Genomic DNA, 24916 nt, shown 5'->3' with positions numbered 1-24916 from the left:
ATATTTCAGGGGAAGATGGTTCTAGTAAGAAAAAAATTCTTTACCCAATAACAACTTCCTTTTGTCTTCTTCATTCTAAGTTTAGCAAAGAAAGCTTCATCTCATTCAACAATACAATCCAAAACCCACTGAAACTTGATTCTTATCGAGCACAATGCTAACAAAGCCCGTGTGAGCAGTACATCCTTGAGACCAAGGTTTTGGCATTATTTTGTTCATCTGGGTTTTCTCCTTCTTCTGCTCTTTATATTCCCAGAAATTTCGCCCAGGTGGAACTAAAGAACACTGGCTGCCACACATTTCTAAATGTCCAGGTGCCTGACTAAGCTACTGATGTTTTGCACCACTCCTCCAAGGAAAAGCACTGGCCACAAGGAAACCAGCTCTAGAAGCCAAATAAATCTGGTACAGCTGCAAGGTACTGAAACAAGTGAGACACACACGTACCCAGTAAATTTGGGACATCTTTCAGCATTGTCTCACATGTTAAGAGCATGCTCTGAAATCTCCTGAGCACATACAGCAAGCAGGATATCACTGGCATGTACTGGGATTTTAATACAGGTGGGCCTCTGCTGCAAAACATGCAGCACACCGAGTCCCATTAAATCCCACATAACTTGGATACTGCAGATTCACTCTGGTCAAAGCACACACAGATCCCTTTTTGGAAAATCCTGACAGAATGATGATCCACAGAGCCTGACAGATTTGTCCAAGTCCTATTAAAAAATCCATCAAAAATCAGGTGACACTGAAATTTTTCATGCAACTCAATCATTTAGCCTTAAGTATATAGACTTCTTGCAAGATACAGCTAAATCAGCAAAGAACAACACTTCAGATTGGAAGGCAGATTGGAAGATTTGAGTATCTGACACTGCCTAATTAAGCTATGCTGCTTTTCACACCAGAACTGCCAGCAGAAGGTAAAACATATTGCAAGCATACATTTCTCTGTATAACCAGACACTAAATGGCACTCCTGCCTTGCTTCCTCACTCCTCTCCGTGCCATTCCACCTTGCTGGCAGGGAAGCACTGCACAGGGCATGCACCAGAGCTGCTCTTCCCCAGGGATCAGGGGAGCTGGGCTGTTTATCCAGCCTGTCCAGGAGCCAACTGGGCTGGCAGGGACAGGGCACCAGATGGCCACGCTCTAAGCACAAGAGTTTCCCCACTGCAAAGGGCAAGAGCCTGGAGCAAAGGAAGCACCTGCAGCTGTGGAGTGTCTTTAGACCCCTCTGCAAAGGGAGAGCAGATCCCAGCTGGATTTCTACAGCAGCCTCCTCTTCCAGCCTGAGGTCAGCACTTCCAAGGAAAGGAAGTTCACCCTGGGCTCTTGGCCGTGTTTCTGAAACATCCTGTTAAGCACTTTGTGCGTGTTTTTTAAGAGCAAAACGTGAAATGAAATGAAGTCCAAGGGTTTACACTGTCATTAAGGTGACTGTGAGACGGAGAAACAAGAGGAGAGCAGCTAACGGGAATACAGAGGTCAAACCAGGAACTTCAAAATCTGTAGATGCCTTATTGATTCTCCCTTCAGATCCTGAAAACAATAAAATTATCTTCTTGAGTTCCTTTCTATAAAGGCTGAAGTGATTTCTCCTGGGTATCTGAAGAACTCGAAGTTTGTTTTTAAAAACTTGAACTATTTACCTTTATTATGAAGGAAGTGAGAAAGGTATTTGCACATGACAGTGACTTCTGGAAGAATGTGGAGAAACCAATACTGCAGGATGTTTTTGGTGTTGGTGCCCAGGAAATGTGTTTCTATCCTTTTTAGCTACATCAGAATTAAGAGGGGCTTTGCTTGGATTTAATCGATATTTTGGGATTTGGGGAGCAAGGTTTTGTGTTTCAAGCCAAATTTGCCCACGAATGAGAAATTCTTCTAATGCTAATACAATATCAAATTCTTCCAACAATTTCATTATAAATGGGGACAACAAAAAATGCGTGCACTAAAAGGCCTCATGCAACATGACATCTTGGCATAAAGTGGTCAAAATACTTTTTTGTATTGGCATGATGGATACCTTGGAAAATGTGAATGAGAAGCCTGAAAGATAGTAAGGTATCTGGGAAACAGGGAAATCACCTAGACATCACCTGGAACCCTAAATTAGACCAATTGTTATTAAAAAAATAAATTTAAAAAAAAGTGGCTCACCTGGACAAGACAGAAAGGAAGTAGAAGGACAACCAGTAACAACAGAGTTGATGAGTCAAAATTTTAGACTACTTGCAGCTACACTGTAGAGCTGAAATATTTTTGATGAATTGAAGAAACATACAGAAGCACAGCCCAATGTGAATTCAATCAATTATTGAAATCAGTTGAGAAGTTTTCAGAAAATTGCAGCAGAAGGATGAAAAGATACTTCCACATGCACAAAAAGCAGTGATTTTTGGAAAGTACTATAGGAAAAGAAGGCACGATGTATTTCCTGAAAATTGGATTAAAAACAGAATATGAAAGGAATAATGAGATTGAGCAGAGTGAAGTACATATCTAAGGAGAGAGCTGTACAAAGAAATTCAGAAAATTATTTAATTGGGAAGCACAAGGAGGAATGGAGGTGCAATTGTTACAGACAGAGTTTAACAAAATTAGACCCCACCTCTGAATGCATCTAACAAAGACTACAGGAAGGTGCACCTGACCAGGTGAGGGAAGACAGTGCTCATTAAAACAAAAAGGAGCAGCACTGAAATCCCATGACAAATAACCTGGTCACTTATGATCTGGGAGCTTCCTATCTAGTTCATTAATGACAAATTGGCTGAACTGGTTGAAACTAATGATGTGTTTCTTGATATAAGGGAAGGTATCAACAAAGCATAAGGGGGGAGGAAAAAACCCATCTCCTGGTGGCTGAGATGTTAAAGGCAGGAAAAGACTCTGCCTGAATACTGAGCAAATGAGATGAATGTGTATGACATTGTCACAAGTCTTTGTCTGTGTCCTAAATTGTGAAAGCACTGCAACTGGAAAGCGGCACAAAGCACACAGCTTCTGCAAGCGGTACAGTGGGAAACCAGGGAAAAATAAATATATTTTCAAAGGGGCTCTGATAATTTTTCATGAACAATGAAAGATTCTGCTGTCTCTCAACAGACATAAAAGGAATGTTAGAGAGCAAGCACCTGTGCAGTGTAGCTTCATTAGGAATGCCTGGGTCCATTCCATAATGTCCATACATACACTCAATCATTAGCAATACATGAGTCATGTTTTCATTGCTCAGTTCTTAACGTAACTTCAAGTTACAAAATCTCAAAGTAAATCATGAAACCAGAAGGTACAAAACTAATCTAAACAGAAGCAAAGACACTTTGCAGTTCAGGAAAATTCAGACATCCAGTTTCCCACAGCCTTGTACTGGGTCTGCCCCCACTAAACTCACTGGGAATTTTTCCATTAAAATCAGTGTGAACAGGATCAAGTGCATGGCTTGGTTGAACCCTATACACTTGCCAACCAGTAATTTATTATTACAAAGGCAGTTCCCAGAAAAGGCATTCATATAAGGTCTGTGAGAATTAGCTATCACATAGCATGCCTTGCCTACGGGGACTTTGAAAGAGACACAGTAATTTATTTGGTGGGAGCACAGTTCCATCTCATGTTGCAAAGACTCTGAGTTCTCCTTTTAAAAACTTAAAAAATCTGAAATAATCTTAAGGAAGAAATGTGGCCTCCTAGCAAAGGGGATTCTTTCTTGCAAAGATTCTGGGAAATGCCTCTGCCATCACCTCAGAGGCAACCAGGCTTGCCAGCTGTCTGACCTGAGACCCACTAGGTCTGTAAATCCGACCAGTGCAATCAATCTGACCTGCTGCAAATCTCCAGAGAGCAGACACACCAGTTTCCTTGCAAGGAATGTTCTGCCCTTTGCCAGCACTTTCCTCCAGGGCTTCAGCAGCACAAAAGAACATCTAATTCTCTTCAGGACGTCTGGTAAGAAGCTCCCATGTGCAACAGAGGGCAATCCATCATTATGGACCAGTAAACACCTCCACAGAGATCTAAGGCTTAACCAGTTCTGGCCATGTGCCCTTCCCACCCATATCCCAGCACCATCACCAATGACCCATGGAGCAGAAGCACAGAGGGCCAGCTCAGGCTCCCCAAAGTCTGTTAGCACCTGGAATTAAAGGATAATATGAGCTGCTACAACATTTTTGCAATCACCCTGCCTCTGTTTCACACCCAGCCACAAATACAGACCCACAGCCAAAAAATGGCAGCAATTAACCCCTGGGGGCTGGAATGTGATGTTACTCACCACTAGTGGAGTCTTGAAAACTTCCACTTAACTTTCAAGCCAAGATTTTATTCCAAAGCCTGTGTTTTCTCATCTGCATTTTGTTGCTATGCTGTTGCCTGCACATTTTGCAGTAGACTGATAGATTTTGCCAGTCTTCCAAAAATACTCTGCTTCAGTAATATATGACCTGCAGGTTAATATCTGAAATGCTACAATGGGTTGCCATGGAAATGTCAATACCATTCATTTCTCTGCACACATTTAATTGGGATATCCTAGAAAAATACCTGGAAATTTAGTAATTATATGCATCTTACAGTGACTCAAAATCAGATTTTCCCCTTGTCTTATATTTTACTCTATTGAAGTTGGAGCAGCTTTTTTGGGCTTCCCAAGACATTTAATACCCTTAGCTGGAGCCTTTGGGCTGCTTTTTTGTAACCATTTCATAATTTAACAAGTCTCGATAGGCTCTGCTTAAAGAAAAACAAAGCAAAAAATACCTCAGCTTGCAAGTATAATATAAAGTTAACATGTATGATTTTCAGCCTGCTCTTTAGTCAACACTTTTTTAGAAGGGACTGGGAAAAGGCTACATTGAACTGGCAAAAAGAACAGCCAGCAAGTCTGTGAACAAGGACTCATGCAGAGATTTAATCTATGGCTTTAGAAAATATATCATTTTAAGCTCAGGCCCCTGAAAGGTCTGATTTCCCAACCTCAAGAAATAATTTTTTTGATGTATTGAAGAAAAAAAATCTGCTTTAAAAGCCACATAACAAATAGATACAATCCCCAAATATCTAGGGTTTGGCATTCCCAGTTTCATTGTGAATAAAATGTAAACGAGAGCTCTGTAAAATGAGATCCAAACTTCTGCCCTGCTCCACAGGGAAAAAGGCATGCATGACTGCAATGTGTTCATTACTATATATAACAGGGTCTCTCTAAAAATGGAAAACCCTAGAAAGAAACCTAGTATGATGAATGAACTCTGAACACTATGATCTAGTGAAGCTCAATTAGACAAACAGGATTGCTGCCCACTCAGCAACAACAAAACACAGCTCACAAGAGGTAATTGTCAGTGCTTGCTAATTTCATGCATTTTAATCGTCAGGCAAGGGCAGCTTCTCACTTCACTATTTAGATACTGTTGCTACCAGTCACACCAGATGCTTTCCCATTAAGTGACCTGGGTTTGCTCGTCTGTGAAAGAATGACGTTTCCAAAATGTCATGACTCCCCACATCCATAGACCCGTTCCAAAACCTGCATCGCTTAAAAGCACACCATTCATTTATTCCTAAAATACTTCACAAAGAGAGGGAGAGAAAGAGAGAGAAAAGAAAAAATAGGGTTCATATTTACTTAAAAGTTAAAAAAAAAAAAAAAATCCCTGCAGCAGCAAGGTAAATTTTCCCTGCTAGGCATGCAAGGTGGTTTTTGCAGGAGGTGCAGGGATGAGTGTTTTGGAGGCAGCTGCTTCAGGCACAAAACATTTTTTAGCGTCTCTCACCATTCAAAATCTGCAAACACCTTCAACAACTGCAATATGCCTCCACATGTACCACAGGAAAAAAGATCTCCTTGACAGGCAAACAGACATGGTCACAAAGTGCAGATACCTGATGAGATTACAAGTTTTAAAAATTCCCACAGGTGGCAGTTCATAGAAACCACCATTAGGCTTGTCTTTTCAGCTTACTTTTAGACTGAGCACGTCTTATGTGCAACTCACTCTTTGGGTAAAAGAATCCTTCCTCAAATGCTCTGTAAATAATCACTCCAATGTTTACAAAGCTGTGATTGTTGAAGCAATGCAAAAATATTAGTGTTACCAGGAAAAAAAAACAACTCATGTCTCTTAAAATTGACAGACTGTAATGACCAAACCCTGCAAAGTGGAGCAGAGCCCAGGGAAATGAATTTTGATCCAAGGACAACTGTCTGAAGGCCAGCAGTGCTAAAGAAGGTGATCCTCAGCACCAGGAGGCTCCTGCAGCAGGACAGCAGCGAGGGAGTGCAGGGCTGAGCCGCCAAGGACCGCTGCTCCCAGCTCCTGCCCTGCACCTGGTCCTGAGGGATTCTGGCCTCCCTTCCCCACACACCCATCAGGCAACGCTGCAGAAGGCTGCTGAGAAACCTTCCCTAAAGAGCTGCCTACCTGTGGAACTGTCAGCTCAGAAGTGGAAATAAAACCCATCCCTAACCCCCTCACCATCCAGATTGTGATTAATAATTCTTCCCCTTGAAAGCAGCACACGTTGACGGGCAGCCGAGCTGTGCCAGATGGTCCAAGCACACACAGAGAGCTGGAACAAGGATGCGACTGCACAAAAACTCAGAGATAAAAGGAAGAGCAAAGATGCATCTCAGGCTTTTAATCAAAGAACCTGCTGACAAATGACATACATGGTATTTAACCCATTTACAAGCACTGCGGTTCCATGAGCTGAGCAACAATACCATATTGAAAAATTAAGAACCTGTTGGTCTGAAAGAGACTTCACCTTTTGCATGGGGATGGCACAAGTGGACACCAGAACCAGCTGCCACTCTGAGGGTCTCTTTCAAGAAATGCAGCCAATGGAGCACAGGGTCTCCCAGGGCATTGAGGAAAGCAATGCACTGACTCAATTGCCTGCCTTGGCTCTGTTGGAACATCCAACAGCTTCCAGCTGGTGGCTGCATCCCTTCCAGCAATGAGGCTCAGATAGCAACAGCTGGCAAGAGACTGTGGCCACTAAGAGAGGGGACTGATCTCTCATTAACATGGTGTTACACTGCTTTTAAACCGATTACCAGACCATGCCTTTGCTCTTATTACAATAGTAAAGTTTTAATAATGGAGTATCAGGATGCAAGTGTGTGCAGGCAGTGTTGCATGGATCAAGAAAACACCTCTACATTAACAAATAGCCATTGTTTGGCTTGAAAACACATTATGGTCCAAACCAGTCCTGCTGACAGACCACTTGTAATCTGATATGCAAATGAAAACATCTATTTACAACTGTTTACAACTGTAAAACAACTCCCGATCTTTACATTCAACTGAAAAATGACTTTTAAATTCAAACTATTAGCAGCAAGCATGTATGTGGGACTTTATGATCCACACAGTTTGGGACAAAATATTTAGAAAAATAATTATAAATCATTTGTAGCATGATCATTTAGAAAAAGCAGAGTTTGCATTCATAGTTTGCAGTAACAGTTTCTGTTACTGCTTTACCCCACTTACCCACTGTTTCAAAACAGTGTTTCTGCTCCATGGAAAACCACAAATTTTCAAGAAGAAATTCATTCACTACTGTTACCAAACTGCAGATTCAGAGCAACTATAACAAAAAACTTTGCTGTTTCCTCCTGGGCTAAGACATTCCTGCATTTTAGAATTTCAGGAAAGCACAGGGGAAAAGAGTCTTGCACTAGCTGAAAGGAAAGCTAACACTGCTGTTGTTTGTTCTTCAAATAAAATTATTTTTACCTTAAAAAAAAAAAAGTCACAAAATGGTTATAGAAAGTTATTACCCAGCACAGATTTAGCTATAAACCAAGGCTGGGCAGACCAGGCACCTCATTCATACCAACCACCAGCTTACCACAGGTGCACTGCCCACCTCCTGCAGACTGTAACACATGCTTGGCTAAAGCATAAACATCCAAGAAGCACGAGCTTCCCTGCTCATCCCTGCACTGGCACACACCAGGGGCAGAACCTGCTCCAGAAAGCTGCATCCTCCTCTCACCCTGTCTGCAAAAGGCAGGAAAAGTGCTCTGTGTCTGTGTCCTCTGCCCTGCCAGCTCCCCCAGCACTGCTGGTGTCTCACTGACCACACAGCACCTGTGGCTGCAAGGGGGAGGCAGGACAAGCAGGAGTCCTGGCTCTGGCTTTAGGGCAGGAGGAAGAGGAGCTTTTAAAGGGAACAGAGCATAATGCAGTGATTAGATACATGATACAATATAGAACTCACCACGTACAGAGTCAGCTAAAGAAACAGCCCTTTAGCTCAGGCAGTGGCTTTTGCTTTGAGGGTGCCCAGTGATGAGTGGCAGCAGCACCAGCTCTGGGGCACTGAAAGGTTCTCCTTTAGATCAGCACTGAGCTCATGAGCAACACGGGTGTAGGGAAGTGTTTGGTGGCAACCACGAAAACCAGTGCAGAGAAGGACCAAGCCATTTGTTTCTCATTCTCCAGCTGGGCTCACACCACCATAAATGCAGAGACCCTTCCAGTGCCCCTTCTGCAAGCTGCAAGATAACAGCATCACACAGCACTGCTGCTCTGGCCAGCCCACGAGGAGCATCTCACACAGGTGAGAACAGTCAGAACCAGATGGAATACATTTTTAATCCTCAGACCACTTCACATGTGGCTCTCCTGTTGCAAGAAATTATAGAAATGTAGATGTTTGATGGATATGCATCTCTCATGCAGCTCTGGGCTTATCCATTGCTTTCACTTGATGATGTCTTTCAGCCTCATCAAACCACTGCTGCATCATCGTTATGGACAGCAGACAAAATGTATGTCACTTTTTGTCAGAAAACATTATAAACTGAAAATACTTACTGGCTTTTTCAACTAGAGCTTATTTTAGTGGTGCCTACCAGATGCTATTTTGTGTATTGTTATTAAACACAGAGTTTGAATCCCATGGTACCAAACAGCAAACACTACATGCTACCCATATTTTTGAATTCTCACTTTCAGAATCCATTTCTTAAACACAGATACAGGTTGCAGAACAATTTCAGTTTGTCAGGACAGAATATTAAGGTCTTCCTGTGAACAAGTTTCTCCCTCTTTGAGCCTGGCAGGACCCGCTGGATCCTCGCCATCCTCTGTTTTTCTCAGCAGGTTGGACAGCACGAACACAGCTTGTAAATAAACAAACCCCAACAGGATGACACTTCACAGAAAAACACACCAGTAAATGTGAAACTGCAAAAATCTTGTGGGTGTGCACATACATTTTCATAAGGCAAACCTCCCCACACGCCTGTGGGCGGCTGCACACCCTCACACGTGAGAGCTCTGGCTGGGGCTCTGGAGGCAAAGTCTGATTTCCCAGCTGCTGCTCCAGTGACCTGTGCCCTTCCACAGGGCTCTTACAGCAAGACACAGGGTCAGCTTGCAGTGAAAACAAGGTTTGTGTTACCCTTGTCCTAAAAGCAAATATTTTGTTCTCTCTTTGGTCCCAGGAGGCTGAGAGGCTAAATCCATTAAGGGTTGTGAGATCAATGGATATTAGAAGGAAGAAAAAAAATGCACTTTAATGAAATCTGCTGAAAATGTTTTGTCTTTATAAGCAAGTGTACACTAAATGTAAACACAAAGATGTGATTAATCAACCTCAGTTTCACTCACCCCCAAAGTTGAATGAATTGATAGAAGGATGTGAAAAATAAAATGAGTGCTTTCTCAATACTTTCATCAGAGCTGATCACAAAAATTTTCCAGGAGTATTCATATGAGAACTGGAAACTTGTTTTATAGACCAATATCAGCTTTATTATAATTTTGATATATTTAGCAACATTTGGTAATATTCAACTCCAGCTGTAAGCTGTTCACAGCAATCATTTTGGAGAGCCTTATAGAGCTTGAATTTAGCACAGAAGCTAAAATGAACTCATCAGTGGAGAATTAAATTAATTTTTATAATAGCTGTCAATACAGGCAATTCAGTGATATTTAAACAAGTACAAATAATTAAGTTCTTCACCTTTAATCGATATATATCTGAATGGAAGTAACTTGTTCCAGTAACTTGCCTCATAACCACAACAGAAACCCATTGAGAATAAAAAAACCATTTAGCCTAAGGTGGTATGTACCTGAATCCCACAGAAATCAATTTGATTTAAGTACCTGCTCAAAGCTGAGCCTGCACTGAAGTGTTTCCTCAAAGTCTACACAGATCCCAAGCTGCCTAATGAGAAAGGTAGGGACAAATACAGAAACGGAGCTTCTTCACATACTATTATTATGTTCCTGTATTCCAGGAAGATAATAATAGTTTGGCAACAGTTTATTGCAGTTTGGTGGGGTGTGTGGGAGAGGGAGATGACAGCTCAGTGCCAGGAACCTGTAGTGGATCTGGCCCAAGTGGCAGCTCTGCTCCAGCTCCAGGCAGCTCCCACCAATTTTTGCCTCTGTACAAGAGGATTTGTCTTCCTGGTGAAACAAAGTGATGCTGCAGCAACTACAGATTTGACATCATGAAGAAATAATAATGAGAAACTATTTAAGGAGTGTTCAATAATTCTGGAAGCAATTTAGAGCACCTGGAAAAAGGAGATGTTTAATTAAAAGAAAAATCCTTTGAAGATGCAATGTACTTCCCAAAGCACACAAAAATTCAAAAAAGCACACTGCAAAGGTAGCCCACACAGCTTTGCTGTGGTCCTGATATGCATATGCCTCACCACGCATCATTAGTTACATGAGCACATCCCCATCAAAAAACTGAGCAAAATTACTGGTATTAGAAAAAATTAATTAAATTCATTTCATAATAATTTTATTTCCAAGCAAAATGAAACTGATGACCCCAGAAGCACTAGGAGGGTTGGCTTTCTACCTGACACCATTCTGTGGCCCAGCTACGGCCACCCACTGAGGAAGTCGATGGCAGAAAATTCCATCAGCTCTGGAGAAAAAGAGGCTATTCCTTGCATTTCCCATCAAGTACATTAAAGAGCATTGTTCATTAGCCTTCACCTGATCATTCACGTGATTTACTGCACTATTGTAAAAGTACAAACCTTTAGATTTTTCCCCAAAATTATTGCAAGGATCTCATTTGCCTTTGCTAGCAAAGAACTGCCTCATCAGCTGTAATGCAGATGGATGGGAAGGGTGACATCCCATGGCCTAAGACAACTTTCTCTGGAGACTTGTTTTTCCCATGAGTGTATAACCTTGCTTCTGAATCAAAAGCTGATTTGCAACTGAATTCTCAATCTTTCTCTTCTCAGAAATCCCCATGAATCTGCAATATGGAATTCAGAGAAAACCCAAGACAGGGGAGAAAGACAGATGTATTTATCATGCACAGATGATGTAGGAAGGAGACAAAAAATATTGTCATCAGAGTCTTACTGACTGCAAAATAAGGGAGCAGTAATTAATCAGCAAGAGTGCAGGCTGAGAGGAAATATTGATTGGATTTGGGGAAACTTCAGTTTCCTGAAGAAAATGTTCCCCTGCAAAGGTAACCAAGAAAGTTTGTGTAAATTAAAATGGCAACTGGCCAGCCAGCAGCCAATGTGAGCCATTTCAGGCAATCCAGAAACACATACACCAGATGCACGTTGGTTTCTAAAGAGTAATTTAAATACATTAGTAAATCAATGGCATTGACAGTTTGATGGACTATGATGGAGGAGTCTTCCTCTGAAATATCATCTCCAAAACCTGCAAAGCTCTGGCAACTGAGCTGTTACAACTGATAATATTTTTAAGTTTCATCTTTCAAAAAACTTCTAAAGTGAGTCTGTTTAAACCCCCCTTAAATTTACGTGGATTTCTCTCCTGCTGAACTGGCCCCTAACTTTTTAGGGTTCCTGAATGTCACAGAGTGTTGTCCTTTTGCATTGTGGAGGGCCAGGAGATGCCAGTGAGAGGACTGAGGACCAGCTCTGCTCTGATGAGGTTTGGGTCTGTCAGAAAGAAGCTGGCTACCACTGTTGAGTAAAGCAGCAAATTATTTGTGTCTTTTTATCTGACTGGTATGTACTTATATGGCCGGGGGTATGTTGGAACTCCTCGATGTAAAAAAAAAAAAAAAAAAAAAAAAAAGGAAACAGTTGAAAATTTGAAACTTTTACAAAAAAATTTATGGGCTTTTACCCCAGGAAGTAGTTCACATCATTCAGCACCAAGGCACGACCCCTCTGCAGGTCTAACCTCCAGCAATCCCAAGTATTGCCATGGGAAGGGGTCACAGGCTCCAGCAGAGGCTGTGGGTTTGTCTACCCTGCCAGCCCAGAGCTATTCATGATGGAACTTGTGTCAGACTGCATTTGGCCATTCCAAGGGATTTAACTGGTACTTACAGAAACAACAACTTTCTGGTTTAAGCACATTTGGGGAGTTACCTTACTGTCTTCATCAGTAATAAACTGTTCTTGGCTAAGGTCATCTTTCATCTACACAGTAAATAAAACTGTCACTAAAGCTGAGTTTCTGTTTCTCATCAATCAAGTAATACAATAAAACTCAGAGCACAGTACTTAAACAACAATTTTTAGAGAAAAGGCAAACCTTAAGGAAGTTTTAGTATAATCATTTCCTCTCAGCTGATCAACATAACAGACACAGTAATTTAGCTGGGGAAATGTGATAGTAAAGCATACAAGCCTGATAATCAGATTGCCTTTAGAGGCAAAATTCAAGCTAGCTTTCCAGGCCTCATCATAACCATTAATTAAATACTTACCATCACTTCAGTTAACTTCCAAAGAACATTTAAGCAAAAACCCAGTAGTTTCAAGAAAAATCCACTCTACCTTATCTATTTAATTCCAGTTCAATTATGTAGGTAGTTTTAGTGCTATCAAGGAGCATTTCTCATGTTTGAAAGAAGGAATTCAACTGAAAATATTAAAATATTAATATTAAATATTAAAATACGTTCAACATGCTGCTTATTTTTATCTAGAGGAAGATAAATTATTATATGTATGCAAGCACTAAAAGCAGTTAGGATTTATTCTCATCACACCTGCAATATTTCAGCCACTACATGAAAATATTTCTCTTTCTGAAACAATTGGCTTAATTTGTTGTGAGCTCACACAAACTTTCACAGTACTACTCTGCTGAAGATTATTACTTACCTAAAATATAATGCTTAAGTTTTTTCCAGTGCTATCAATGCTAACAAATAGCATTGTTTGAGGGGGAAAGACCAGGCAGAAATATTACACCCCATAGTCTGCAATTCTCCCAAACCCCAGATAATCCCACACCAGTCAAAACAAATGATTCAGGTTGCCAAAACAAGAAGTTACATTTCCCAATCTTCTGATAACGCTTTACGTAAACGCAGAAGCAAATCTGGCACAGTCTGGAATCAGGGCAGGGCAGATCTCTCCCAGCACATTCCACTTTTCAAAGCCCAGCACGTCAGCAGAGCCTTCATAACACAACATGCACACCTTGATCTCTGCAGGGCTTAGGAGTTGTGGGGCTTGTTTGTTTACAATTTTTAGACAGATGGAATCTCAATTTTTTCTTATTATAATATGAAAGATAGATAAAGGTACATGGAAAATGCTAGAAGAACCCTGCTGTCCCGTCCATCTCACCACATCTGTTGACATAATTTAGAATTTATTTCCATGGTGTGGAAAATGCAATTTATTTTTATTTTAGTTTTCCTTTTAATCTGCACTCCCAAGCAGTCAAAGGATCTTCCATTAGTCCTGGCTGTCTGTTGGGGAGTTCAGCTGCCCCCAGCCCCAGGGACCTTTGTTCCACTGCCTTGCAGCCCCATGTTGGAGCTCTCTCCCTGTGGGGGTTGCACATTGACCTGGGGCATTGAGTTCTTCAAAAAACCACCCTTCAAAAAGACTGCATTTAGTAGTAAATCCCAAAACCTTGTGCCTTGTGAGGTCCAGCGTGGCCACTGCCCTCTGCAGACCCAAGATCTTGAAATGGTGACTGACCCTCTCAACTCCAAGTTCATGGAGTTCTCAATTCCTTCACCTCCTGTTCCGCTGAGGAGAGAACAGCTTGTCCTATTTCTCGTGAAAAGAGTGCCAAAGATAGGAATATTTATAAGGAATTTTTATCTATCTATCCAAACCAAAACATTCAAAAATCATGACTCACAATCCCCTCCCAAATCATGGGATTAAATTAACATATCATGGGATTTTAAAAGATGCTGTTTTAAAAATTATGGAATACATAAACTTTGTTTGTCACGCATCACCTTAAAATATTTACACAGCCAGAAACTACAAATTTTTATCAACAGCTGAAAGAACCAGAAGCTCACCTAGGGAAAAAAAATCATCACATATTCATAAGATTCCTGGAGGCTGGACCTTTAAAAATAGTCCAACTGTAACAATTCATCACATGTAAATTTATGGGATTTGGCAACAATGCAGTTGTCTCCAGGGATGTTGGAAAGAGATGGAGTGCTCTTTGTTAACCTTTTTTTTTTTTTTAATAGATACAGCATGCTGAAAGTGCCCTACTAAGTGTTTCCTAACTCAGCCCATCAGTCAGTTTAGAACACTATGAAAACACACAGCAAAGTGTGCTTATCAATGCCCAATCACTAAATACTTCTGAGTTTGTTAACCAAAACTCAATGCATTCTGGAAAAATACCAAGCGGAAAATAAATCTACAATTTCTGAAAGCACATCCTGTCCATGCCTTTTGCCTAGAGCAATCAGAGGTGGGAAGCCAGGTTTAATAAAAAGTAGAGAACAAACCATTTTTGAATGGTTGTTCACTTTTTTTGTTAAAGGCAAAGACAATTTCATGGAGAAAATCCCCTTTGCAGTACAGTTTTTAATTTTACTGATTTTTGGTAACACTGTTGGGTTTTTTTTCCAAAGTAAAAACCAATTTTTAATCAAGTTCACAAATCAAAAGGTGATAGGGTGGAAGAGAAGAAGATTACTACCCTTAGCATTTTTTCCTTAGTTTAAAAATTCGAAATATCACAACTATTCCTATTTGTCCCCAACCCCTGCTGTACCAGACAAGGTCACTGCTACTTCTCAGCCCAGCCTGCACGAGTTCAGCCTCCCTTTTGCTTTTCAATCCCACAGTGCTGGCTGGTGGCTGTGATTACTTTGTGCCTTTTTACCACAGTTTACAAACTCCAGCCCTGGCACAGGTGAGGTGACAGACACCAAGTCTGGTGGCATCAGACACGGCGTGTGGCTTTGCTGCCAGGTACAGGCTGCATCTCAGCCACTGCTGTCAGAGCCTCCTTGAGCAGGTACCAGGTGCCAGTAACTGGAGCTGATTACAGTTTGTGCTTTTCTGTGTACCAGACTCCTACTCCTGAGGAATATTTACCATCCAAAACCAAAAATACTGCCATAAGGTGTGAACAACATCAAGTCTCTTTTGTTTAAGAGGAAACACAGTCAGCACCTGGTGTTTTCCAACATGCAATAATTTTATAAACATTCACTAATAGAGCAACTTCCACCATACCTAGCATCCAATCCTTCTGGGATTGTGGCACTCAAGATTCCTGCATTACCCAGATCTGCTCCACAGTGAGTACAAAGGCAACAAGAAGAACTCAGCAATGCACTGGGTCAGTCACAAAGTTCACAGGTCATTTCCAAAGTGGAGAAAAAAAGTTGGTTGAATGCTATTGCTTGCTTTCTTTTTAATCCTTGTTCCAACCGGAACAGTGAGAAATTGATATTGTTCACGTGGCCCTAATTTCAGTGCCTCACCCTGTGGTTCTCTATTCCTTCCTTCCTATACTTGCAACCCGATTATACCGAAATAAGATAATACTAGACAAATAACTCTGCAGTTTGGTACACACATTTGGGAACAAAAATGTAGCTATTTTGTTGTTTCCACTCAAATGACCCAGTTAATTTCAGTGTTAACATCAGCTGTCAAAACATCCACTTAGCAGATTTGCATCCCTTATTTATTCAGAAAAAAAGGTGCGATAACCAAGCAGTTATCAGAGAAACAGAAAACACAACACAGAATGGGTGTTTATGTTTAATTCGTGTTATTCCATCACTGTCTATCACATACTTCGTACATTATATTCCACACTTGGCAACACATAAATAAATCAAGAGAGTTTGTGTTTATACTGGAGATACCCTTGTTTTCATTTTGGGACTAATGCAGCCCAGTGAAGCCCACGTACCATGTCAGCCTCAGTGTTCTGGTTGCAGCCTTCCAACACAGCCTTTGCCAAGCCAGCACTGCCACCTGTCCCCACAGCCCACCTCAGCACTGCTGTGTCACCCACCACTGTCACCCACCACCCACCTCCTCTGCTCTGACCCAGGGCTCAGGAGAGACACACGACTTTATCTTAGACACCTCTGGAACCAGGGAAACTCTTCAAGGCAAAGACAGTGCCACCATCCTGGAGATGGTTTTGGTGGCTGCAATGTTTGCTTAGCCCATACAAAGTGTTCAACTCGTTCCTGCTTTTCCCTCCTTGGAGGGAGAACACATTTCCACTTTGAAGGACAGAAAAGCTGGAGGTAGCAGATCCCATGGGCTACCTGTCTCCAGCTACACTTTAACCCACAGCCTGCCTTACCTGTGTACACAGCATCCACGTTCTCAATAGGAAGCTTCCTCCTGGCAGCTGCCCTGCGATACACCACGTGTGTTCTGCCTCCTCCCTCTTCCTCCTCCTGGGCTCCCTTCTCCAGGGGTTCGATGAAGAACTCGTCCTTGTCTGTGCGGATCATGCCAGCCTGCAGCACAGGGCAGAGATTGAACACTTTGCATTACTGCACATAGAGCAGGAGCTGCAAGTAAACAGTTACAATATGCTTAAGCACACTTTAGTGCTCTCTAGAGAGCAATTAGGATGCAGAGAGGAAACCAGGTGAATTCTTTATTAGAGCAAAACAAAGCATCATTTTCCCAACTTGACAAGAAAAGGCAAAAGGTACAACTCTGAACCAAAAGGACTTCTCCTTGACCCACACAAGCCAAGTATAGGTCTAAGAAACTGTCTAGGAAATCACCCCCTCCATTAAAAAAACAGCTACAATGAAAGTTACTATGACCTTAGCTATCCATCAGGCCCAGACTTCTCCAGTGTTTACTATTACTGCTAAATAAAGGATCAGTGCCATAAGCTGATGTGCAGTTCAGCAGTCAAAATTTGTAGAGTCAGCTTTCTGTTCAGAAGCAAGATAGAAAAATACTGCATCTTACATTCAGGCAGCTAAGCTTTGTGATTATTTCCCCCATGACACAAAGAGCTCAGCCAACAAAATAATCTTTCAAGAATTAGCCACAACTAGTTTGAGTGTCAGCAGTGCATTGTTGAAAAAAAAAAAACCAACTTATTCAGACTTCACCAGATACCCTGGTATGAAAATAGAAATTTGCACTTCTACAAAGTACCTCAAAGGAACATCATCCAAGCAATTCTCATTATGTTCAGGGGAAACCCTCACAAAGATTGAAAACTTTAAAGAAGAAAAGGACTTTTCATCATCTTTATGCAGGTGAAACAACTTGGGCACGTGGATCACCTGGGCTTGTCTCCTCTTGCAGTCCTGCCCAACTACAGGAGGTCACAGCAGCCAAGAGCTGCTTGCAGAGATGGTTGGCCTTAATCAATTTTTTCTGCATGTTTGCACATCTGTGTTTGAGAACTTCAGCTAGTGAACTCTCAGCCTGCAGAGAAAGTCTTACTATTAATACGAATTAAATTGTTGCAGATTCAACCTTCAGAAGCTCCTTCATCACATTCTTTCCCACTCTGCCCACAGATGATCCTGGAGACACTGCAGTTTCAAACTTGCACTGTGACACTCTCCATCTTGCTATCTGAGCTTCTGGGAGCCTAAATCACCTGCTCAGTGAAGCCTTACCTCAAGCTTCCAAGGGAACCAGTTTGGCTCCCTTGAACCCAGTATCCTCACTTGAAACAAGTACATCTAAACACACTTACCATATTCCAGCACTAAAGTTCTCACACAGCACATATTTTTCTTCTACAAGCAGCAAACTACATTCCTACTGCTATAAATACAGTATGTTCACTGGTTCTCTCCTTGGAAAAATGTCAGGTTCATTTGTCATGTCTTAACTTACATTAGGCAAGATTTCCAGTCCCAGAATTCATATAGATAATGTATACAAAAACAGATTGGAGAGGAAGAATTAAAGAAGCAAAATTATATCAAAGCAATTTAAGCTGATGCCATCCTGCCTGTATAGAGGAAACTGAATTTGAAATCATGTCCTGTTTCTTCTTAACTAATTTAAATTCTACATCAGACACAGAAAAGGTGAGACCAGCCCAGCAGCTCAAGGAAGTCAAGACAACCAAGAAAATTAGTGCTGAACCCAAAGAGACAGCAACTGATCTTTTACTGTAAAGTGGAATACTTGAAAAATTCAGACTTGATGTTACTCTCCTTTTAATGTTATTCTAATTGCATTACACACACATTTCTTCTGGATATTAAATATTATATCGAGAAATTTGGAAATCTTTTTATAATAAATGCATAACTAGACATCAAGAAGGAACAAGCATTTTCAAGTTCAACAGCACAGGGTACAATGAACACGCCATACGTACACCCAGGAGAAAGACACTGAGAGCTTCACTGTCATGTGAAAAATACATTATTTTAGTTTTTGCAAGTGAAAAAAGTGTCATGGTTGTGCACATGTTCCTATGTATTTTTGGATACATTAAGCCTAATAATATTAACTAAGCAGCTAATGCCAGATCTTAGTTTGGAATGCAGACCATAATTCAGGATACAGGGGGAAATGCTGCTGTACACTGTGTGCAGCAGGAAGTACTGATGGGAGTTTGGAGGAATTTAGATCTTCTAAGAAAATTAACAGAGAAGCAACTTCTGCAATCAGTGGTTGAACTGATTGGACAACTCTTATAGGTGAACTTCAGCTTTCAGGGTATGGTGGCCTTTTGGAAGTGAAAACAGTCAGAGTGAATTCTCCTCTCTGAGAAGATGACAGTGACACCCTGGGACAGGCTGTAAGACTAAACAGAAAGAGATATTTGAATGCTGGATCCCAAGACATAAAACAGTGCTTAAACCCTGATATTTCCTGCAGATCACTGTGCCTGCTATTGGCCCTTTTTTGTGCAGGGTGATTCATGTGTCATTGGAAGCTGCCAGAGAGCAGGACAACATCAGGTGCTCTGATTCCACGCTCTGCTTCTTGGATGGACATGACACCACTCTGTACATCCCCATGGCAGCATCCCCCTACTTCTGTAGGGGTGTAGAAAGGAAGGAATTTTACCTTCATACACAGAATCATAGAATCTCCTGAGTTGGAAGGGCCTCCAAGGATCATCAAAGCCCAACTCCTGGCCCTGTACAGCTGAATATTCTTTTTCTCATTTCAATCTTGGGCTACACTGGAATTTCTCTTTTCTTTTAGTGCTGAGAAACACATCAATTATTTTTGATCAGAATTATTAGGAAAGAATGTGTGTTTGAACTGTAAAAGAATTTTATATCTTTATATATTGCATGTCCTACACAGTCTTTGATTTAGCCAACATACTGCCATGAAATCAAATGAAATAAGAAAGAATGGCTGTTTCAGACTTTAAGAAGAAAATTCATTTCGATGGCAAGGCAGAGTTCCTACAGCAATCCACAGTTCAAGTCATCTACCTAATAATAAAACCACAGCTATAAATGATTCATTAAGAAATATGTGGGGCTCCTGAAAGTCTCCACCACAGATTTCCTTACTGCTTTGAGCAAGACATTTAACCTCTTTACTTCCATTTCTCCACCTCTGAACCAGCATAACAACAATCTTGCAGGATAATTACAAGGCCTGATTTGGGGTTTTTTTTTGGTCAAATGCTTTGAACATGAAAAGCTCAAGATGAATAACCTAATGCATTTTGTCCTGATACTACTCAGAACACCCTCAAATAGCCACCATGAAAAGGAGATTGCTTTTAGTCATCAACTCAACACTGGTTTTGTGCACAGCCAAGCAAACCAATGGGGCAGCAAACAAGGCAGCAGGGGTTTGCCCACATCCTTCACCTTCCATCAGTCCTGTTCTTATCCACAGCTGCCATCACCCCTGTGCCAGCCTGCCATGCCAAGACCACTGTCAGACAACCACCAAGTTTGTGATGACAACAGAGAGCATTAAAGTTCCTGCAATTTCCTGGAGAATGCCTCTGGATGACTAAAACAGAAATGCTGTATTGTTTGAGCACAGCTTTCCCTTCAACTGGAAGGGCTTCAGAGAACCCTTGGACCATCATCACTGGACATTCACTCCACAAGATGTGAAAACAGATTTCAGCCTTTCAATTACCCATTCTCCCAAAAGTTCTGAACAGAATCACAGCAGGTGCTTTCACAAACTAAGAGCTTAAAAGTATCTGCTATCCATAGGGTTTTCTATCCTATACTGCTCACCACCCATCCCAAGAATGTTGTACTTCCAGGCATTATGGATTAGCAGTGATCACCCTGCAGCCACATACACACTGTGCAATCCATAACCAGGCATGGGATCGTGCATCTCCATGGAAAGGAAGTCTCATTCTGGAAAAAATGCCTAGCTCTTACCTCTTCCTCTTCTCTTCTGGGACTTTTAACCTGAAACTAAGCTGAATATGGGAATATTGATGATGGCAGCTGCGATTGTGTCCTGTGACTAATGAAAATATAAATTAATAGAAAAAGTGATTGCCTTTGAGATGCACTAAATTGTAGCAAAGAGCCTACAATAACCCACTACTTCCCAAAGCAGGACATCCCCAGGCCTTCCTTCCAAGGGCTTTTAGATCCCAGCTGCAAATTACTCAAGTCAAGCACTGCTTGGCACTCATTAATATGCATTAAAGACTAGAGCAGAAAACACTTAATCAAAAGGAAGCGGCAGTTCAGAGAATCAAAATCTCTGCTAAGGTTAGCAAGGCAGTTATTTAGAAGCGAAAGCCACACAGAAAAAAATTCACAGGGAAGACTGAGAGTGACTGTTCTGTCTAATTATGACATGAATTACACTGATAAGCCACAATTCAGTCCATTTGTGGATCACATGAGTTGGGGTCTAGAGTTCCACTAATCTCTTTTGAGGATAACAGATCCTGTGCATTCCTGGAGAACTCCTCCCAAGGACCACAAGATCTACATATACTGGCAATGGCCACAGCCACGTGGGCTTTCTGCCCAGGCTAATGACACTAATCCCTATCACACCATCCCACATGGTGGAGATCTCCTCTCCAGCCCAGGAGACCTGCCAGAGTTTTGCTACCACAGCACAGAGCTCAGCTGAACAGCAGGTTTCTTCTGTCTCAACATCCCCAGCCCCTCCTGCATTTCCAAAGACATTTTTCAGAAGCCTAATTTGACAGAAAAACTGCCTGGCATATTTATATCTACAGAAAACTCCAGGTATTGGAGCATTGGCTCCTCTGGATAATTAAATGTCTCTCTGGCTCAGCACTTGGTGAGCGACTTAATTGTCTCCTCATTGCATTCACATCACAGCTCCTTGTTCTGGGCTGTAATGAAGTAACCCATCCAGGGGCTGCTGCAGGACTCCAGAGCCTCAGCCCATCCTGCAGCCGCAAGTTTAATTAATGTTCATTTTCTTCCTCATTAGTAGAGATTTTCCAAGTTTCTCATTGCCATATAACGGCAGATTTACAATCTCTGAGCACAATACAGATAGGAAGATAAAATTAAATGTGAACAAACTTGAAATTAGTATTTTTTAAAACTCCGTGTAACTGGTTAATTAACTAAATCAGTAACCTAGAAAAACAGTGTTTCAGAAACTCTTAGAAATAGCATTTCTCTAAATAGAGAAAGATCTAATTTTTTGAGTATTTGATTCTGAAAGAGGTAACTAGCAAAATTACATACCTGTGCATGAAGAAATCCTAGATCCAGTCTTGAAACACAGACTATTTTCTTGACACAAAAGCAATGTAGAAGCTATCTGATATTCACCTCAGTGCCTGGGTTACAAGCTTGCACTCCCTGCAATGCCAGTGAACACTCCAGATGGGAACTGGCAATGTGGGATTCTCCCAACAATCAATCCACAGAGAATCTGAGAAAGACTTGCATTTAAACATAGAGTTGCCAAAAATACTGAGTAGATTACTTGAAAGGGAAAATATTTCTATTTTCAGAATGAAATATTGGACAAAGTCTTATTGCATGTTTATATCAACGTGCTTTTACCTAAATACGCAACTGCTCTACATTTGACCAACGTGGCACTAGCAGAGAAGAGAATTTGCAAGCAAATCCCAAACATAACTTTCATGATCCTTCTCTAGGTCTTAGAGCCACAGGAACATCCTTTTTCCAGACAACAACAGATGTGTCCTCCCAATACAAAAGACAAGTACAGAAATACTCTTTGCTCAATTACAATGGAATGATCCTGATGCACCAGGAGCTCCAGTTACTGGTGCAAGTTCACCCAGGAAGTCTGTGGCAGAGCTATGGATTTGGCACAAACCTTCCAAACTCATCCCTGCCCATGTGGGATCTCTCAGTATTCTCCCCTGTGTAATGTGTTCATTCCCAATCACACAGTACATTGATTCAGGAACACATGAGTTTGAAATTTTACTTCCATTCTGCTTAATTCATGTAGATAATGTGGGAAAAAAAACCACCAAAACCTTCTTATGTCATATTTGCATTTGATTCTTTGAGAATTTGCCTCCAACTACTGAAGCATTGCAGAGGAAGAATTGTGCAGTGCTGCAAATTCATCTTCCTTTATAGGAAGGTAAGTGAGGTACTGAAGAAATTGTGGCAAATATTTGGAACATACTGGCACTTACTGTGCTTCATGCTGCTGCTGCCCTTATCCACACTGATCTATTCAGGCCCAGACTGCATGGGGAAGGAAATTTCCAACTGATCATACATATTTTTGTTACTGTTAGCATTTTTCAGCTTTTTTTTCAAGTTTGCAGTTAAGTCATGTTATTTTCACATATCCTCAAAAAAATTAAGTGGGCGAATAATTATGGATACACATAAGAATTACACAGCCAGACTGACAGAGAGGCAGAGCCTTCTGGGTCACCCTATGGAAGCTGTGTGTCCCTTAGGGCTCCTATTTATCCTCTGCATGGGGGTAAGGTCACATTTTTACTGCACTTTGAGATCTACTAATGAATAGCACCATACAGGAATTATTGCTACTAAGAGCTCTTTCATGACAGGCTGCTTTCTACAGTCCTTGTTGCTCAAGGGAGGATGGGTATCCATCCATTCATGCATCTACAGACATCCACTGCTACCAAAAATAAAATTTTGTCCCCAGAGCCCAGCTTAGTCACTACACAATTGCAGGTGTGATTGATAACAGCAGGGGGACAAATCTGAGCCAATATAACCTGAAGTTAAGAGAGCTGCATTAGTTTATAGCAGATGGGAATCTGGACCCAAATCTTGCAGTTTTATGGTATAATTCATTTTAGAAACTCAAAAGGGTTTTCTGTGGTTTTTAAGAGACACAATAGTGAGACAGACTGTGTCTCATTCTCAGAGAACCATCGAGAAAACAGACACAAAGTGATTTCACAGAGCAATGCCAGCAGCTTTCAAGAACAGGGTGCTGGCCAAAGGGCCTGGCTTTCACCAGTGAGCAATGCTAAAAACATTGCTTTCAACTTCTCTGCCTTTACAAGAAAATTACCAAATTCTCACCTCTGTCACTCAGCGCCTGCCCAGGGCCAGCAGCAGCAGCAGACCAGGGCACAACCCCAAGAACTCCCTCCAGTAAATCTCCTGCCTCTGTCCCCCACAGCCTGCCCTGTCCTAGCAGCCATGCACCTATGAACCCTCATATATGCCGAGAGACAAATCTCATTTTCAACAATTTAGATAATATACAAACCCAGAACTTTCTGTATTTGCCACAGATACTCCTCTTGCAGAGCACAGCCTGCAAAAGTACAAAGAGGCTCTGAAGCAGCAAATTCAGAGCAGATCTCCCTGCAGCTGCTGTACAGGGAATAGCCTGGCACCTTTGCCAGGTTGGCTTCCACCTTTCAGGTACCTCCACCACCAGCAGTAGGAACCTCATCGCCAATGAGCTCAGCTGCGAAAGTGCTACAATTGTGTCGCTTTTCAGAGACAAGCAGCTCCTTTAGCTAAAATAATGCATAAGCAAGAACATTTTGGAAATTCTCTAGGCTTGATGCCCACAGGTATGTAGAATTCCAAGTGAGAAAGAGGTGAGTTATTAAATAGCTGTTAAGAATGAAAATGATAAATGTGGCAGATCTTGCAGACTCAGGGGATTGTAAACTTGATTGCTGTTGTTGCAAGCAGGGAATAGTAATTGCAGTGCCCTGAAACAGAGTTTCTCAACTTTAATCTTTCAGAGAGGAAAAGCATGAATATCAAGTCCATGAATTTGCTAACAGCAAGATCCAAAAAGATTAACTTTCCCAATTTTGACACACAGAACCATTTGAAATAAAGCATTTCTGAGGACACTTTGACAAAACACATAGTTGAGTCCTACCCTCAGCAATAAAACTTAATTGACATTCTGCATGAAAACAAAACAAGTCCAACTGGAAAGCTCTTCAGCTCAAACTCTCATAAAATGGGACAGTTGCTACACAAGTTTCTTTTCAAAAATATATTTGCTTAAGGCACAAATCACCAACCACTTAAGTCAACGGGTGTCACATTCATAAGTCTCAAGGCCAGAATTTATAAATGGATTCATAAATACTAAAGCAGTTTAGCCTGATATCCTATATAAGACAGGCCAAAGACTTTTTACCAAAGCACCACTGCAGCCTCCCAAAAGCTGTCTGCAGCAAGGCTGGAACAGATCCATTAATGGGTAGGAAACAGAGTCCAGGTCTTTGCTATGGTAAATAAGATAAAAAGATCCAGACCACAGAAA

General features: G+C 41.4%; 1 protein-coding gene across 1 annotated transcript in view; it reads right to left on the bottom strand.

Annotated features, from left to right (window-relative positions):
- The window catches only part of ADAMTS2 (ADAM metallopeptidase with thrombospondin type 1 motif 2), a 173989-nt gene that overhangs the window by 94585 nt on the left and 54488 nt on the right, over positions 1–24916 (bottom strand). The window contains exon 3 of the mRNA XM_014886901.2: positions 16569–16728. Coding sequence (XP_014742387.2) covers positions 16569–16728 — 160 coding nt within the window. The remainder of the gene's footprint in view (positions 1–16568; positions 16729–24916) is intronic.

The sequence above is a fragment of the Sturnus vulgaris genome, chromosome 15, assembly GCF_052056855.1.
Source record: "Sturnus vulgaris isolate bStuVul1 chromosome 15, bStuVul1.hap1, whole genome shotgun sequence".
NCBI lineage: Eukaryota > Metazoa > Chordata > Aves > Passeriformes > Sturnidae > Sturnus > Sturnus vulgaris.
This window is presented reverse-complemented; position numbering and strand designations above follow the sequence as displayed.